Genomic DNA, 18,576 nt, shown 5'->3' on the forward strand with positions numbered 1-18,576 from the left:
TTATATTTACGTTACACATTTCTCTTCCACTAGCCTAGGAGATCCTCTAGGACTTAGAACTATGTCTTATTCATCTTTATCCCCATTTCCTAGAATAAAGTTAATCACATGGGGTAATCAATAAATAATTGTTGAAATGAATGGACAGCAAACAAGTGGGTGCAATGTGATAAGAAACCAGAAGGATGGCACATTTAAGGCAGAGCAAAGCCTGCTGAAGAATAGGAATAAGGTCTTCAGCAAATGAGGGAGGTATTAAAAAGGGCAGAGAATGATAGAGTGGAAGGAACTGAGCCACAGCAATGCGGGTAGTGGAGAGAGCACGTAAAATGAAGATGTAGAAGTTTCTCATTGTGATTTGGTTCAGGGAGTTCAGAAGGAAATTTGGGCATAAGTTGGCGGGGAGTAACACAGATCAGTATAGTGATAAGGACTGGAGAAGACAAGTGCATGAAGAAGCTTATATCCTAGACAATCACCTCTGAAAAATGGCCGGGTCCTGAGGGTTACCAAAGAGCCAATTCAATTAACCCATCGGTGGAAAGGTGGCAGCGAGAGGTTAGGAACAGAAGGAGCAAGTGAGAAGATAGGGCCTTGGCCTCTCCAAACTTAAAATGAAGCTTGAGTAAGTATTACCTTTTGGGCAGTCTAGTTTCCAGTGGATGGAGTGATTCCGGTCTCTGGTTGGAGTCTACAATAATCCGGTTTGATTTATAGGCTTGGGGGTATGGTTTTATCTGAAGACAACAAGCACAGGAGCTCCCAAGAGTAATTAGACAGTCTCTCAGATGTGTATCCTCACCCCAATTTCAACTCAATCCCCACCCTACCTTCCACCCCTCACTTGGATACTTAGCAGTCAAGAATCAATTGTAAATAAAAACCTGTGCTCCTTACTACACAATATGTGTCCCATAATACATACCACCATTTTTTAAATTTTATCAATTACAAATTTGATAATTGCTTCCTTTAACAACATCGATTACCATTCATAGAAAATGTTACCAATGAATTCTGTCCATTCACTTTATGTGATTGTCTATTATTTTCCAGTCAAAATCACTTGTTTGTTTTTCTTGTCTTTTTGATCTAGAGTTATGACCGCCTAAATCAAATGAACCAAGCAGCAAAATATTTCCTGCTGCAGATTGTTGAAAATGGATCCTGGGTGGGGATGGTTCACTTTGATAGTACTGCCACTATTGTAAATAAGCCAATCCAAATAATAAGCAGTGATGAAAGAAACACACTCTTGGCATGGTTACCTACATACGCTTCGGGAGGAACTTCCATCTGCTCTGGAATTAAATCCGCATTTCAGGTGAAAATTGTACTGCAAATATATTTTGGTTTTTGTTTCTTTTCAGGACATTTTCATGTTAAGTGCTACTGCACATACTTGCTGCCTTATTTTAACATAATTAATCCTAAGAAGCACAGGACTAAACATATAGAAAAAAGTTCTCTTGATGTTTTAGTGGATCAGTGAATCAATGAACAACCCATGGGTGAATAAATGACTATCAATTTGCCACTCACTTACAGGCCCAAGGAAGTCATGGACTTTGCTGTCTTGTTACCATGCAATAGTCAGTACTCAGTAAATGTTAGTTAAATAAGTGTGCTTGGATGCAAAAGTCATCAACTTTTGGGGCAGTGACACAGATGGTATAGTATTATTCCACTTTAAACTAGTTCTCATTTGAGTTTCTGTAACATTCAGCTAGGGCAAACTATTTATTATACCTCTTACAGCAGATGTAGCAAGACTGTGAGTCATATTTAGGGTAAGCCATATGAGTTAGAGCATGAACTTTGACATCAGAGTACTGTATGTGCTACTTACTAACCACATAATCTTAGGCTAACCTTTCAGTCTCTTTGGACTCTGTCTTATCTATACAATATAGGAAATAGGAATGCCTACCTCATAGAATAATTATAAGGATTACATGAAATGATACATTTACATACTTAGAACAATGTTTACTATATTATGTAGCAAATATCTACTTCATATATTATATATACTAAATATATAATTTATTATAAGTATACATTTATAATAATTAGTAAATATATGTATAATTATTATGAATATTATTTTTAGCCAAATGGTCATCTTGAGCTCACAATTAATATAAATTATGTCATTTTACTGTTTAGAAATCTTCACTGTCTCTTTACAGTCTACAAAATTGTTTCAATTTCTCAGTCTGATATTACTAAAAAGTCTCCCCCACCCAGTAAAATTGCCATCATTTATCTTTCCTGCCTTATTTACTCCATTCTCCCCTCTCGATGCTCTATCCTCCAACCAACTTACTACACACATTGTTCTCCAAGTCCCCTGTGTACTAACAGCCTCAAAACCTTTGCACCATGCAAGTTCCTCTACTTAAAATGCTTCCTGTTCTCCCATCTCTGCATGTTAAAATTCTACCAATCCTTCAGAATCCTTTCTCCTTCATGTAACTTCCCTTTTACTCCCAATCCAACTGAATGTGTCTCTTCCATGAATTGCATGACATTTTAGTTTAGGTTTGTAACATGAAGTCCTACATTCAAATCACAATTGTCACTTATCAGCTTTGTGACCCTAAACATGATTCTTATCCTCTCTAGTCCTCAATTATCTCATCAGTAAAATAGGATACATAGGGTTGCTCATGTTTTAATTTATTCAAAATATGAACATGCTTTAATTTATTCACCAAGCAAAGCTTTTTCACTCTTGTGGTATGTATATATAAGTGGGGAACAGATAATAAATAGATAGATAAAAACAAGAATTGCAGATTATGTAGATAGTGTTGTGAATAAATGAAACAGGGCAATGGGACAGAGTAACAGGGAAAGGAGAATTACTTTGGGTGGAGAGGCCAATGAGTCTTCTCTAAAAAGTAACATTTAAGCTCTGATTTGAAGGATGAGAAGAAGCCAGTGGTTCAGATAGAAAAGAAAGTGCAAAAGTTCCTTAGAAAAAGGTGAGAAAAAACTAGATTATTCTAAGAAATTATAGAAGCTACTGGCACTGGAGTTTGGCAAATGAGGGGGTATGAAATGTGGTTGGAGAGGTAGACATGATAGATCTTAGAAAACTTCAAAAAATATGAGGCTTGTATTTTGTTTTAAGCACAACAAAAAGCTCTTGGAGGGTTTAAAGTATCAGAATTTGATAATCAATTTATGTTCCAGGAAGACGATTACAATTGCCCTGAATAAAATAAATTGTAGGCAGTAAAAGTGGTAATAGGAAGACATTTTGGGAGCCTGGAGTTGGATCAAATTATACAATGTATAAAACATGGTTAATACATAGCAAATGTTCAGTAAACTGTAACAGTACATTGTTATTTCTCTTGAACTATAGAATATTCTGTGGTAAATACATATTAGTTTTGTCTTTGTGGTTCATCTCTAGATCTCCTCAGTCTCTGACACAGAGCTCCATAAACATTGTTAAATTGAACCCAATTATTTATTAATATATGAATGTAGGAATGTAGTTCCTACTGAATCCCCAGCACAGTGACTGGCACATTGTAAATACTTGGCAAATAACCTCATGCAAGAAAAGGAGAGGTGAAAGAGAGAACTCTGTTTCATCTTTGGATCTTCATTTTATACTTAAATGCATGGGAGAAGTGTGATAGAGATGCTACAAATGCCATAAATGTATAAAAACATTTTCCTATCTTTCCATTTGGTTTCAATGCATGTCAGAGAATATTTCCCATATATTGCAATATGTGTATTAGTCACTCTTTGCTTCAAAACATGCAAAATTGAAATAAGGGTGGTAAATTTGTTCCCTGATACCAACTTTCAAGGGATTTCTACATTAAACCCTCTTCTGCAAATCTGCACACACACCTCCACTCCATGCCAAAGAAAGCCACTAATAATCTGTTATTTTTCACCTCTTGGCCTGAACTCAAGGTCTCAAAATGGTGCTCCAAGATGCCACCACCAATTAAAACTGTCAAAGAAAATGAAACATAGTTGTCATCCTGGGCTAAGTTCTCTTTATCCTCTTTTACAGGCATCTAGTTTCAAAACTTTGAGTTTCAAACTGTTTGGCATTTAGGACAAGGATTCAAGCTACAAATTGAACTTAATATAATTTTAATATATTCTTTGAGCATCACCAATATGCTTAGTTCTGTGCCAGTTATTATCAGAAGTAAATGAAAGTTGCATAACAAGCCCACATGCTTAGAACTTTCTGTGTTTTTTTCTTTATAAGCATACTGAGGGTTTACTAATTTGTAATCACTGACTTTTTAAAATGTTGAAGTGGATTCTTAATGCATCTAGCTTTAAGTGCAAGAGACTTCATAAACTGAAGGCTTGTCTGTCAGAAGGTAGTCCAGTCAAAGAAACCAGAACACTAATGTCATATACTGTGATTATACCTTTGGTATCTGGTTGACCTGAGTTTCCCAGGTTGAGATATTTTCATTTAGTCTAGATGATTTTCGAAAGCCTGGTCCCACCAAATTCATTTAAATAAATACTCCCTGCAGCTGGGAGTTTAAAAAAATTTTCACGTTTAACATCCCCCAAGAATTGTTGATTGAAAATTCTTTATTTTAAAATAGAGGCTATCTCTTCTATTTTGCATAACTTGTGTTTATTCTCTCTGTAATTTTTTTCTGATTTCCCATATGTCTATTTGATCTAGGAATGCCTGTTGGTCACTGTGCTCTGAATTATGTTTGCAGGTCATTGGAGAGCTACGCCCCCACCTCGATGGATCTGAAGTAGTGCTGCTGACTGATGGGGAGGACCACACTGCAAGTTCTTGTATTGATGAAGTGAAACAAAGTGGGGCCATTGTTCATTTTATTGCTTTGGGAACAGCTGCTGAAGAAGCAGTAATAGAGATGAGCAAGATAACAGGTAAAACATGTTCCATTTATTCCAGGCCTTCAATAGCAATGCATACATGTAAAGGCTGACAGTTCAACAACTTCTCTTGAGTTTCTGCCCTGAAGGTACTGAAGCTGGGGACCAGACCCAATCTCTGTTCTCGTGGCACTTGGAGTCCAGTTGGCTGGAGAGACAAATAAAACTGTTAATGAAATAACATAATCAGATAACATTCCTTCATAACAGAAGGAATATAGAAAAATAAAGTTCTGTGTGAGCAGAGGAAGCCATTAGCTTTACTACAGTTGTACAGAGCCAGGGAAAGGAAGCATGAGAAACTAGCTGAATTCTGAGCTGGGCTTTGAACAAGGTGTTGAATTTCTCTGGGAAGAAAAAGGGGCTAAGAAAAGATGATCAAGTCGTGAGCAAAAAACATCATGTTGGGGTGACAGTGCAAGGCACATGGAGGGAATGGTGAAAACTCCGTGAGACCAGAGCATAAGCTGTGGGGTGGGTGTATGTGATTAACAGAAACTCAGGCTGAAAAGATCTAAATAACAAAGTTTTTACATAAGCATTAACTATGGTAGCTGTTATTTCAGACACACAGACGTGATGAAAATGGATTACGTGTTTCCAATACCTTCTTAAACTCAGTAGAGAATATATAATTTATGATATGAGTATAAATTCTGTTGAATTGGCTTCTAATGGTACTAAATATATGCTTGCTTTTTAATGCTTAATTATGCAAAATCATATCATTTCAAAGTCCTTTCATGGCCATTGTAAAATTTATTTCTGTGCCAAGTAGCTCCTTAAAAGTAGTACTTTTTTGGATTTATCGCTCTTGCTTTCCATTTTTCTATCTGCTCATTGCCAGTTATTGTGAGGATAACTAAATATAGCAGCTCTTTCAGCTTTCTAATTTTCTGATTTTGGTCTACGCTGGCTGAAATATCTGAAAGTCAACTTTGTTAGAACTAAAATAAAGGATTAACAATCTTTTAACAAAAGATTTCACAAACCTACACTGGCTGAAATATCTGAGTCAATTTTGTTAGAAATAAAAGATTCTCTAAAAGGGCTGTGTAAAGTTTGTGAGCTTTAATACATGGAATTGTAACATCTTTCATATTCTATAATTATCATGCATTTTAGCTAGCTAAGATTTTGATAATGAGGTATTATGGTAGCTTTCATTCCCTAGTTATGACATTTTAAAATGAGCATTTCAGAATTAATCTGTACAACTATGTGCTTTTGGTCTATTTTAATAACACATACTGAAACTATGAGTTTGTTTTAACTGTTACCTTAATAATCACTAAAATATACATATTTATTTTCTAGAAAGCAGTCTAATTAATGCATTTACATTTTAGGAGGACGTCATTTTTATGCTTCAGGTAAAGCCCAGAACAATGGCCTCATTGATGCTTTTGGGGCCCTTACATCAGGAAATACTGAACTCTCCCAGAAGTCCCTTCAGGTCAGAGTTCTCATTCCTTGGGTTTTCATGTTTACCTTTGCCATAACAAAGAAAAAAAATTTGGTGGTTATAAGTTTTGAGTTCCATATTTTTCTCAAAGTAATTTTTAATTAAAATCTAAACTTTAATCTTAAATAGAAATTACCCTTTAGCTATAGCCAAATTAATTGGTGAAATAAAAGTAAAATAAATGGTGAAGTAGCAGACATACTGTTTCTTTTCCTATTGCCACAGGTCTGGTTAAGAAATGACATTACAATGTAATAATGCCAAATATTTCACCAAAAATTGACCTTTTCCAAAATAAAGCACCCATTTTTCAATGAATGCATTTTAAAAGCTCATGCTTGAAGCTGTCTCCACACTGAACTTCTATGAAATAGATTTAGACACATGAACTCAAGAACCTGGTTGGGAAATGGAAGGAGTGTATCTTGGAAATAAATTAAGCAGGAGAAAGAAGGCGTGAATAATCATTGTCTAGCTACAAACATAGGGCTTCTGTCACCTCTTCAACCACTTTTTTCAGTGGCTTTTTTATTCACCTGTCTTCTGAACTTAACACTTTTGCTCATCTGGGTCTTAATAGCACCACCATTTTCTGTTACTTAGATTCAAAAACTGTGAGTAAACTTTGATTCTTCTTTCTTCACGTCCCATGTGAGCATAGCCAGTTTCTCTCAAAATACATTTTACAAAAATGTTTGTCTTCATTCCTACATGTCTATGTCATGTCACTTTATATCAAGATTTCTGTCTTGTATTTTCCAGCTCATCAACTCACTGCCTATATTAAAACTTGCCATGATCCCTAAACAAACCTATTTTCCTCTACTTCTCAACAATGAAAGGAACGGAAGTTATAGGATGTGAGCTTAGAGTATGTGCAGATTGGTTTGCACATCTGGTCTACAGATATATCCTGCAAACAAGTTAAAAATTGGTGTGAGATATAGCCTGCTACTGTGTAGAGAATAAGCTAAAGGATAATAAAGGTCATTTCTGAGGTTGCCATCGTCGTTGACTGAGAAAATGATGATTATAGTGACTGAAATTGACAAGGAGAGAAAACTGATTCTGAAGATACTATTTTGTGTTCTGTTTATTTTAAATGGATGGTAGGAACACCAAGAAACCCGCTATACAACATAGCAACTGTAGTTACAACAATGTATTGTATATTTGAAAAACACTAAGTGGATTTTATGCATTCTCACCACAAAAAAAAAAAAAAAAAAAAAAAAAAAAAAAAAAAAGAGTATGTGAGGTAATGCATATGTTAATCCACTTGATTTAGCCGTTCCACAATATATGCATATTTCTTTGTCACTTTAAAAAATAAGTAACTAAACAAAAATGGTTGGCTCTCCTGGACTAAGAGTTATCAACAAAAAGTTGAAAAGCTTTCTTTAAAGCTCCTCTCAAAAAAAGGTTCTATCTTCAATTTCCTCTCTTCTCAGGATTCCAACCTTTATGTATCAGTTTGCACTCTGTTGAATATATTTACTGTCCAGTGCTACTCCCTCTATCTGTGTGAAAAAATTATTTCAAAATTCCATTATCAGGATAATATCCATGAATGCTTGCCAAGACAACCGGGAAAAAAACAGTAAGGTCATATTCATGACTGTAAAACCCATGCTTCTGCTCTAAGTCTCTTACTTCCTCACTTTTTAGTTGATAACTGTCATATCATCACCAGCTTGCAGAGAGATCACAAGTCTAAGGTGGTTTGCCATTTATAAGCTTGTTCTCAGGCCAGAAATTTAAAACCATCTTTAAAAAGAATAAAATTACTGTCTTTTCAATTAATTTTGAAATCTATTTAAACAGCTTGAAAGTAAGGGATTAACACTGAACAGTAATCCCTGGATGAACGACACTGTCATAATTGACAGTACAGTGGGAAAGGACACATTCTTTCTCATCACATGGAACAGTCTGCCTCCCAGTATTTCTCTCTGGGATCCCAATGGAACAATCATGGAAAATTTCACAGTGGATGCAACTTCCAAAATGGCCTATCTCAGTATTCCAGGAACTGCAAAGGTAAGCAATCAGCTTTTAGACTTCCTGTCAACATTTTAAAAAAACTGAACATAAATTGTTTAATGTCATACATGTGAGTACCAAAGGTTGTATCAACTTTAAAATTAAGATAAAATAGTATGTACTTTCTATGCCTGTGTCCTTAAAATTATGATGGTAGGAAAAAGTAAAAAAGAACTTACGTATCAAGAAGAAGGAAGAAAAGGTAGTCAAGACAGCCTGAGAAGAATTTTAAGAAGGAAATGTAGGAAGAGTCTATGCAAATTGGTGGGTAGAGAGCTACAGGGTCCTTCCTTTTTCACCCTACCAGGATTGATGAATCTGTGGACTCTAAGGTCAAAACCAAGGCAAACCTTCTAAAACTTATTTTTTTCCAATTGAGATGTAGCAAAGTGTACACATCATGAATGATACCACTTGGCATGCTCTGTCTGAACTGTCTCAGCCCTTACCCGTTTATCCTCAACATCCTTAAAAACCTCTTTATTCTTACTCCCCATTATATAATTTATTTAGAATTACATAATGGAAATATAGAAAGTAGCTTGACTTTGGATACTTACTATATTTTGGTTGAAATTTTTAGGTGGGCACTTGGGCCTACAGTCTTCAAGCCAAAGCAAACCCAGAAACATTAACTATCACAGTAACTTCTCGAGCAGCAAATTCTTCTGTGCCTCCAATCACATTGAATGCTAAAATGAATAAGGACATAAACAGTTTCCCCAGCCCAATGATTGTTTACGCAGAAATTCTACAAGGGTTTGTACCTGTTCTTGGAGCCAATGTGACTGCTGTCATTGAATCACAGAGTGGACATACAGAAGTTTTGGAGCTTTTGGATAATGGTGCAGGTAATTCACAGGTTTTTATGAATAAGGCAATATTTTCCTAATTCAGCATGTTGTGAGTCCCTGTGGCATTGTGGGGCAGTAAGACAGACAACAGAATTGATGCAGATTAAGGAGGAACAGCAGGACCAGCAGGAAATTTTATCTAGGTAAAACCTACAGAGTGCCTAGCAAATGTCTTGCATGTGGTAAACAATCAATGTTTTGGGGCTGAGCACAGTGGCTCAGGTATGTAATCCTAGCACTTTGGGAGGCCAAGGTGGGCAGATCACTTGCGGTCAGAAGTTCAAGACCAGTCTGGCAAACATGGTGAAACCTCTTTTCTACTAAAAGTATAAAAAATTAGCCAGGTGTGGTGGCACACACTTGTAAACCCAGCTACTTGGGAGGCTGAGGTTGGAGGATCACTTGAACCTGTGAGGTAGAGGTTGCAGTGAACCAAGATCATAACACCACATTCCAGCCTGGGCAACAGAGAGAGACTCTGTCTCAATAACAACAAAAATACCTGATAAATAAATAAAAATAAAAACGTTTTTGCTTGTTGAATTTTTTTGTTTGTTTTTTGTTTTTTTGAGATGAGGTCTCACTCTGTCGTACAGGCTGGATGGAGTTCAGTAGCACCATTTCAGCTCACTGAAGCCTCTGCCTCCTAGGCTCCAGCAATCCTCCCATCTCAGCATCCCAAGTAGCTGGGATACAGGTGTGTGCCACCATGCTCAGCTAATCTTTACATTTTTTTTTGTAAAGAAAAGGTCTACAAAAGAGAAAAAGTCTCACTATCTTGCCTCAGCTGGTCTCAAACTCCTAGGCTTAAGGTATCCTCCCACCCCAGCCTCCCAAAGTGCTGGGATTACAGAAGCGAGCCACCATGCCTGGCCATACATATAATTTTTTGTCATCATTATTGTTTATCATCCAGGCAACCAATGTCTGTCACCAATTAGAAAGGTCTCATTCAGGAGGCTGAGGACAGCATCAAGAAAGTCTGGCTGGAGAGGATGAAGCACAAGCAAACTAGATGCGATTAAGTGATAGAACTTGGGTCTCTGGCAGGAAAATAAAGCAGGAGTAATCCTCAACAGCTGGAACACAGTATAAATATAGTCCTGAGAACTGGGACCCAGGGGCAGCTAGCACTGCCACAAGAGAGGAAGATTCATCACTGGGGCATCAGATACCAGGTCTGGCTGGTAGGAATCAAGATGCAGTGTTGGCCATTCTCTATCTCCATGGTCTGCACAGATGGGTGATACCTAAAGACCCTTTCCCTAGATTCTAGATTGTTCTAGGAACAGAAGCTTCTGTTAAGAGGTTAATAAGCAAGGAAATAACTATATTGATAGGCACTCGAATTAACAAAATTTTCCATCAGTATATTTTGCAATGTAACTTATTCAATCATTTTATAATCATATCTTCAACTACAGTTGCCCCTGAGAAAAACTGAGAAGGTGAAATTGTTCTTTTGTGTACCTCAATGTCTTCTTCAGATATATCAGTATTTCCACAACAATTCCTTGCCTCATTTTCCCCTTTCTGCAAATCTATACTACATTAAAACTTATATGCATCATGTTTCCCTTCTCAACATTTTGCTACATGACCATTTAGGTAATTGGGGAAATTTGCTAATTTGGAGTGCCTTTACTTGAGATGGTATTGGTGATTAACAATGACATAGAGCAGACGTTCTTTAGTCTGCAAATGTCTTTAGTTTGCAGACAAACTTTAGTGTGCAAAGGAGTTATCTCGAGGGCTTGTAAGAACACAGAATGCTGGGACCTTTCTCTAGGAAATCTGGGAAATGTATATCTCTAAAACTCATCAAATTTAGTAATTTTAGTTGACTGTTGTGAGAATTAAATCCTACACAAAGATAGGCTTTTTCCTTAGTAGAGACCCTTTTGATTTAAAAAGAGAGATGACATAATGTGTTTAGAGTTAGAGAAAGCAAGCTGAAAGCAAAAAGTGGTAGAGAAATTGTAAGAGTACTATGTGTAATACTCTGTATATGAATTAATAAGGACGGGAAGGTGAAGTTTTAAGGCATTTATTATGCGTACATAAATATTAATGTGTGTGTGTGTGTGTTATATAGACCTAATAGGTATCAAAATAGCTCAAAAGTATCAATTCTACAATATATTGTTTCGGCAGAATATAATGGAAATATTCTCCAAAGGGTCAATCTCAAAATATTAAGCCTAATCTAGAGGATATCCTTGTAGAGGCCAATTACTTGTCTTTGAAAATGCATACGTTTCTCTTTACAATACTTTATTTCTTCATTTCTATAACAAGGCGCTGATTCTTTCAAGAATGATGGGGTCTACTCCAGGTATTTTACAGCATATACAGAAAATGGCAGCTACAGCTTAAAAGTATGGGCTCATGGAGGAGCAAACACTGCCAGGCTAAGCTTACAGCCTCCACTGAATAGAGCCGCGTATATACCAGGCTGGGTAGTGAACGGTGAGTAACTCATGATATTTATAATCCAGTGATAGTTTGAATAATATTGGTGATTTTATATAATTGAGGCTTCAAACAGGTTGATCACAACTCAAAATATAGCTTTTCCGTTTTATGGAATAAAGTTCTCAGTCATACTAGGATTTGCCTGTAAATTAATCTAAGCTTTGGTACAATGTCTGGCACCTAGTAAGCACTCAAGCACTCGAAAAAGGTCAGTTATTATTGTTTTTTAAACTTTCAATTTAGGTTTGGAGGTACATGTGCAGGTTTGTTATATAGGTAAACTCGTGTCATGGGGGTTTGTTGTACAGATTATTTTGTCACCCAGGTACTAAACCTAGTATCTCATAGTTATTTTTTCTCTCCTCTCCCTCCTCCCAACCTCCACCCTCAAGTAGGACTCAGTGTCTATTGTCACCCTCTTTGTGTCCATGAATTCTCATCATTTAGCTCCCACTTATAAGTGAGAACACGCAGTATTTTGGTTTTCTGTTCCTGCATTAGTTTGCTGAGGATAATGGCCTCCAGCTCCATCCATGTTCCTGCAAAAGACGTGATCTCACTCAAAAATGTCAGTTATTATTGTGTTAGTTTGGAACATCTTATGTATATCAGCAATAATATGCCCAACTTTCAGCTCAAGATGAAGGAAACAGGTCAATTTATGAACCTAAGCACAAGCCAGTGCAGAATTTATCCTTCAGATTACATATGCTGTAAGAGTAAACATTCATTTGGAATTTTAATAAGCCAAAAAGAAAAAAAAAAAAAACAATGTGTATAGTAAAGTGATGTAAGAATTAAGAATGCATTCTTTGCTAGCTTCTTTTATCTGGTCCCTTGTGACTTTTAGGGGCTTTCTACTAGCAATTGGAATACAACAGAAGAATTATTCCTTAGCACTTGCAGCATGGAGGGAGGGACCTAGCACAAGTGGGTGGAGGAGAACTGGTAATGATTTCCCCAGATATATTCCCCGAGTGCTGATAATTCAAGAGGTGAAGCAATTCCTTTTTTAAAAAGGCACATATTGAATTATATAATATTTCTCTCATCCAGTGTAGGCTTAATTCTAAAGCAATGTGTTATCTGACTCTGTCCTACAATATCCTACCAAAGATGAGAATTCTCTCACCAACTGGATGCTTATGATTGTCACAAAACTTAGTAAAAATGTGACTGTATATATATTTATTAAAAGGAAAAGACAAATAGGGTGAAGAAGGTGATTCCCTGAATTATAAAAAATACCAGCAGTTTTGCCCATTATAAACCAGGAAATGTTTAATGCAGGGGAAATTGAAGCAAACCCGCCAAGACCTGAAATTGATGAGGATACTCAGACCACCTTGGAGGATTTCAGCCGAACAGCGTCTGGAGGTGCATTTGTGGTGTCACAAGTCCCAAAATATTTATTGGATGACCTACATCCACCAAGTCAAATCACAGACCTTGATGCCACACTTCAGGAGGATGAGATTATTCTTACATGGACAGCACCAGGAGATAACTTTGATGTTGGGAAAGGTAAGGACGAAGTGTCACGTGATTTTGGCTTAAGTGAAAGGTGCTAATTGCAAAAACAAGGATGTGAGGGCGGGTGAGGGGAGAATGGTTTTATATTGACAGCCTAGCAAAGTATTAATTTTATAATCTGATATTTTTTAATCAATCAAATGACACATTTTAACGTGGTCCTACTTTTCATACAAAGAAGGTAGCAGTTTGCAGAGCTTAAGATCAGAATTCAGCTTTTATTAAAAAATGAGTAAGGTTTTTGATCTGAGTATCTGCTTTGTATAACTAGATATTTTTGAGAATTAAAAAAAGGAATGAATATGCTATGCTCCAGTCTCTAAACTACATGTAACTTTTTTTCTCAGCTCAACATTATATCATAAAAATAAGTGGAAGTATTCTTGATCTAAGAGACAGTTTTGATGATGCTCTTCAAGTAAATACTACTGATCTGTCACCAAAGGAGGCCAACTCCAAGGAAATCTTTGCATTTAAACCAGGGAATATCTCAGAAGAAAATGCAACTCACATATTTATTGCCATTAAAAGCATAGATAAAAGCAATTTGACATCAAAAGTATCCAACATTGCACAAGTAGCTTTGTTTACCCCTCAAGCAAATCCTGATGACACTTATCCTACTCCTACTCCTACCCCTACCCCTACTCCTACTCCTACTACTGATAAAAGTCATAATTCTGGAGTTAATATTTCTACCCTGGTATTGTCTGTGATTGGGTCTATTGTAATTGTTAACATTATTTTAAGTACCACCATTTGAACCTTAACGAAGAAAAAAATCTTCAAGTAGACCTAGAAGAGAGTTTTAGAAAACAATGTAAGTAAAGGATATTTCTGGATCTTAAAATTCATCCCATGTGTGATCATAAACTCATAAAAATAATTTTAAGATGTCTGAAAAGGATACTTTGATTAAATAAAAACACTCTTGGAGATGTAAAAAACTGTCAAGATTAAAATTTAATAGTTTTATTTTTTGTTATTTTATTTGTAAGACATAGTGATGAACAGAGATCCTTTTTCATATTGTTATCTGGTTGTTTATTATTTGATACAACATTTTTCTGAAATGATACTTCAAATTTCATCAAGAAATTAAAATTATCTATTTGAGTAGTCAAAATACAAGTAAAGGAGAGCAAATAAACAACATTTGAAAAAAACGAATTTGGTGTTGGTACTATTAAGTATAAATTGATGATGTCGTATTCCTCCAAAGCCTCCAACTATACCCTACAATTGCCAAGATTATGTTTACTACAATTCATGGATATGAAGGATACCAGAAAAAAAAAATCAATTACCACCTGTCAAACTAATTTTTCCTGATTTTATTTCGATATAAACATATATCTCTTTTCATTTAAAAAGCCATACCTATCTGCGTACTTTTTGTTTTATCATAGGAACGAATTACTGAAGCTACTATCTATTGCCCTTGTTTTCAGATAAAGAAAACTAAATATTTTTAAAACACAATATTTTCATGCATCTCTCAGGGTCACGACCATATTGACTAATGAGATCACTTAAGGAGAAAATGTAGGTTGAAAGGAGCAGTTTTATATGGCAGACCATAGCCAGGTCAGCCAGAGACCCTAATGATGTAAATAAAATGGAACACAGAGCATGTAACAATGGTGTAAGATGGTGCAGAAAGAACTTCCCCTCATAGGAGTAGGTAGACTTGGAGTCCAAGTTTACAAGCATACGGTTTCCTTGTTCTACTAACGGGTAGTTTTCTCATTTTGCACAGGAATTTTTATCACTATAACTCAGCATCCTGAGGAACTAAAGAGGACCTGCAGAACAGCATCCGCTCATTTGCATTTCTTATCTCATGTAGCATTGGCAGGAATTCTTTGCTCTTTGAAAGTAAATGAAAATGAAAGCCATATAAGCTGAGTCCAGGGGTCACTTTTAACAATCTTCAAACATAGATCTTGACCTGGCAAAAAGAATTTGGTGTGATCAGAAGGGCTGACAAAAAGGGCCTTGTAGTTTAAGTTGGAAGTAGTAAAGGAGCAAAGGAAGAGGAAGTAAGTGGGAGACTCCTGACTCTAGGATGGTTTGACTTCCTCTCAATGCATGCAGAAGAAAATGTGCAGAGGAAAATGAGCGGCACACTAGGGCATTTGAAGACTAAGTTGTTGAGGTAAAAGGTCTATTGGCACCGTTAGCTCCTCTAACAGACTGGCATCTGTTCGGCCAGTGCTAATGGCTAGGGATGTACAGGAGAATATGCAGGAAAAGCATTAAGGGTAGAGCACCTGGCCTTTACCAAGAGTGGAATGAAGGCCTGAAATTCTATGTTGGCACCAGAAATATCATGTAACAGTCAGATTTTCTGTATGTCCCTTCCACCTATTCACCCCATTACTCTGGAGGCAAAGCCTACCAGCCTGGTTACTTCCCTCTCTGAGGTTCTAGTGCAACAGCTAGGCTCAGGTGGATCCCAGTGGTGGGCTCTCCCCTCCCAGGTCAAGTTCTAATTTCATTCTATTCCCAGGTCTGCATCAAGTAGTTATTTGTGAATTCTTAAGAATCAGAAAGATAACTAAATCGTTACCATTGTTGTAGTCAGTACAGGCTACATAATTTATGCTACTCACTGCAAAATGAAAATAAGATGCCTTTGCTTTAAAATTAGTAAGAATTTCAAGACACCAACAGCTAAATATTAAACCAAGTTCAGGGCCCTTCTAAGCAGAGCTCCAAGCAACAGCATAGATGGTATGTCCACAAAACCAGCCCTGACTGCAGTCCAGGATAAACTAGCGATGGCACCTACAGTATGAAGTCTCTGTGTGCGCTGTCCATTACAACTACCTAGCAGCATTCACGGTCTAGTAGTTGATTTAGTTAATCATGAAAAAGTACCATATTTGGGAAGCTAAGTTTAGGCTCATCGCCTCTTGCAGGGAATCTGGTAACAGAAAATACATCTAAGATATTCCATTAAGGAAGAGAGGCAGCCCTGTATGGGAGAGGACGAACCCTCTACGGACCTCGGAGACTCGTATGTCTACAGGGTTCCCGAATAGAAAAAAACTGTATCACTAGCTATTCAAGTCAGTGTTACTCCTTGAGGTGGGAAGACTACAGTGTCACAAGCTGAACACCTACCGCAGGGGCTGCCCAAGCTCTAGCACAGAGAGATGGTATGCATTCATAGTTGCAGCTGCTCAGCTAGGACTGAGAGAACTACCTTTCCGTGCTTCCATTCATGCCACTGAGATGGCTGCTGTCACAGGCCAGAGTGCCCCAGTAGAGCATGTGTAAGTGTAGGGGCCCAAACCACAGTACCTGATGAACATTCACACCAGCATAAAATAGGACTAAGAGGAGTTCAACTCAAAGCAACACTGAAGTAATCCAGGCCCATTGCAGCCAAACAAAAAAGTATGGTAGCTAATCCCCAGAAAAGTTTCCAAAGATCCACAATTCCAATTATTTGTAGCCTTATGTAGTTGATTAAATAAAAACACTCATGGAGATGTAAAAAAACTGTCAAGATTAAAATTTAATAGTTTTATTTTTTGTTATTTTATTTGTAAGACATAGTGATGAACAGAGATCCTTTTTCATATTGTTACCTGGTTGTTTATTATTTGATACAACATTTTTCTGAAATGATATTTCAAATTTCATCAAGAAATTAAAATTATCTATTTGAGTAGTCAAAATACAAGTAAAGGAGAGCAAATAAACAACATTTGAAAAAAATGAATTTGGTGTTGGTACTACTAAGTATAAATTGATGATGTCATATTCCTCCAAAGCCTCCAACTATACCCTACAATTGCCAAGGTTATGTTTACTTTCTCACATTGGATCTGAGCTGGGTGAATGATGTGCCTTAATTAACATAATATAGTAAAAATGATAGACGTTTCCATTTTAGTGTTCTTGGGAACCCTGACCTACCATGTTAAAATACATCTATGCTAATGGAGAGACCACTGGAGAGGTTCCAAGAATACATGGAGAATAAAAAGAGGACTAATTAACTCTCCCTGTTTCCCAGCCTCTAGATGATTCAATTTACAGTCACCAGACTGTAAGCCTAACCAGCGAAAGAACCTCGCATTTAAGCCCAGACAACCAATAGAATCATGGAAAAAAGAAAATGATTGATGTTTTGAGCCACTAAGTTTTGGGATGGTTTGGTCCACAGTGCTAGATTACCTAGATAACCAATAACTGTATTGGTCAGTGTTCCATCAGGGAAACAGACCACCATGAGTATTACAGAGTAGAGAATTTATTTATTATAAGAATTAGGATGAGGAAGTAAAGTACTAAAGAAAGGAAATGAGAGATCAGAAAAAAATCTAACAAGGCTATCTGAAGTGCTGAAGTTTGTGTTGGGTGTTTCATGTTGTTATCCAGGCATGTCCAGGAATTGGAATGAGATCGTGAAGAGGGCTACTGTGGAAGTCTGTGGAAGACTGTTACCTGTGCATAAAAAAACCTCTGTGGGTTTGTTGCCAAGAGTCTTGTGGTGGACCTAGGGTCACTGTCAGTCAGCAATGTCAGCATTCAGAAAAAAGAGTCAGAAATAGAGTCGAGAGGAGCAAGGATGCCGGCCCATCTGCACCTGTTTCTCACCACCTCTTATCACTTCTCCTGCAGGCAGTTATGGCTGCTGTTTTACTTCTGCCTTCTACATTTCATGCAAATTATTTTTGACCAACTTTAACCCAGAATCATATGGTTTCTGAGAGATGTAGTTCCAATTTATCCAACTTGCCTCAGCAAAGCCACTATTATATTAAGTGAAATAAGCCAGACACAAAAAGACAAATACCATATGTTCTCATTTGTATGTGAAATCTAAAAACATTGTACACATAGAAGCAGAGAGTAGAACAGTGGTTACCAGAGGCTGGGGTGGGAGGAAAAAATAAGTTTAAGAGATCTACTGTACGTCATGGTGATTATAGTTAGTAACAATATACTCCATAATTGAAACTCACAACAAGAATAGATTTTAACTGATCTAACCAAAAAAAAAATTGTATGAGCTAATGCATTAATTAAATAGCTTGATTTATCCATTCCACAGTGTATACATATACAGACATACCATGTTTTACTGGATTTCACTATATTATGTTTCACAGATACTGTGATTTTTACAAATTGACAATGACAATACTAATAGAATTGGGCTCTGATATTAGTAATTGCTACCCAGTGAAATAGAGGAATTCAATAGAACACTGTTTGTTACAGTGGCTCAAAAATTGTTTTTTCATGTTTATATCCTAGTGAATTGAGACTGTT

General features: G+C 36.6%; 1 protein-coding gene across 2 annotated transcripts in view; it reads left to right on the plus strand.

Moving 5' to 3' along the window:
• CLCA4 (chloride channel accessory 4) overlaps positions 1 to 14,443 on the plus strand; it is a 31,464-nt gene extending 17,021 nt beyond the window's left edge. For both annotated transcript variants that reach the window (XM_030913635.1, XM_030913636.1), the window contains 8 exons: positions 1,097 to 1,324; positions 4,731 to 4,908; positions 6,264 to 6,370; positions 8,204 to 8,419; positions 9,006 to 9,273; positions 11,575 to 11,745; positions 13,042 to 13,275; positions 13,632 to 14,443. In XM_030913635.1, the coding sequence (XP_030769495.1) occupies positions 1,097 to 1,324; positions 4,731 to 4,908; positions 6,264 to 6,370; positions 8,204 to 8,419; positions 9,006 to 9,273; positions 11,575 to 11,745; positions 13,042 to 13,275; positions 13,632 to 14,047 (1,818 nt within the window). In that variant the 3' untranslated portion in view covers positions 14,048 to 14,443. The remainder of the gene's footprint in view (positions 1 to 1,096; positions 1,325 to 4,730; positions 4,909 to 6,263; positions 6,371 to 8,203; positions 8,420 to 9,005; positions 9,274 to 11,574; positions 11,746 to 13,041; positions 13,276 to 13,631) is intronic.
• The last annotated feature ends 4,133 nt before the right edge of the window (positions 14,444 to 18,576 follow it).

The sequence above is a fragment of the Rhinopithecus roxellana genome, chromosome 12 (assembly GCF_007565055.1).
Source record: "Rhinopithecus roxellana isolate Shanxi Qingling chromosome 12, ASM756505v1, whole genome shotgun sequence".
Lineage (NCBI taxonomy): Eukaryota > Metazoa > Chordata > Mammalia > Primates > Cercopithecidae > Rhinopithecus > Rhinopithecus roxellana.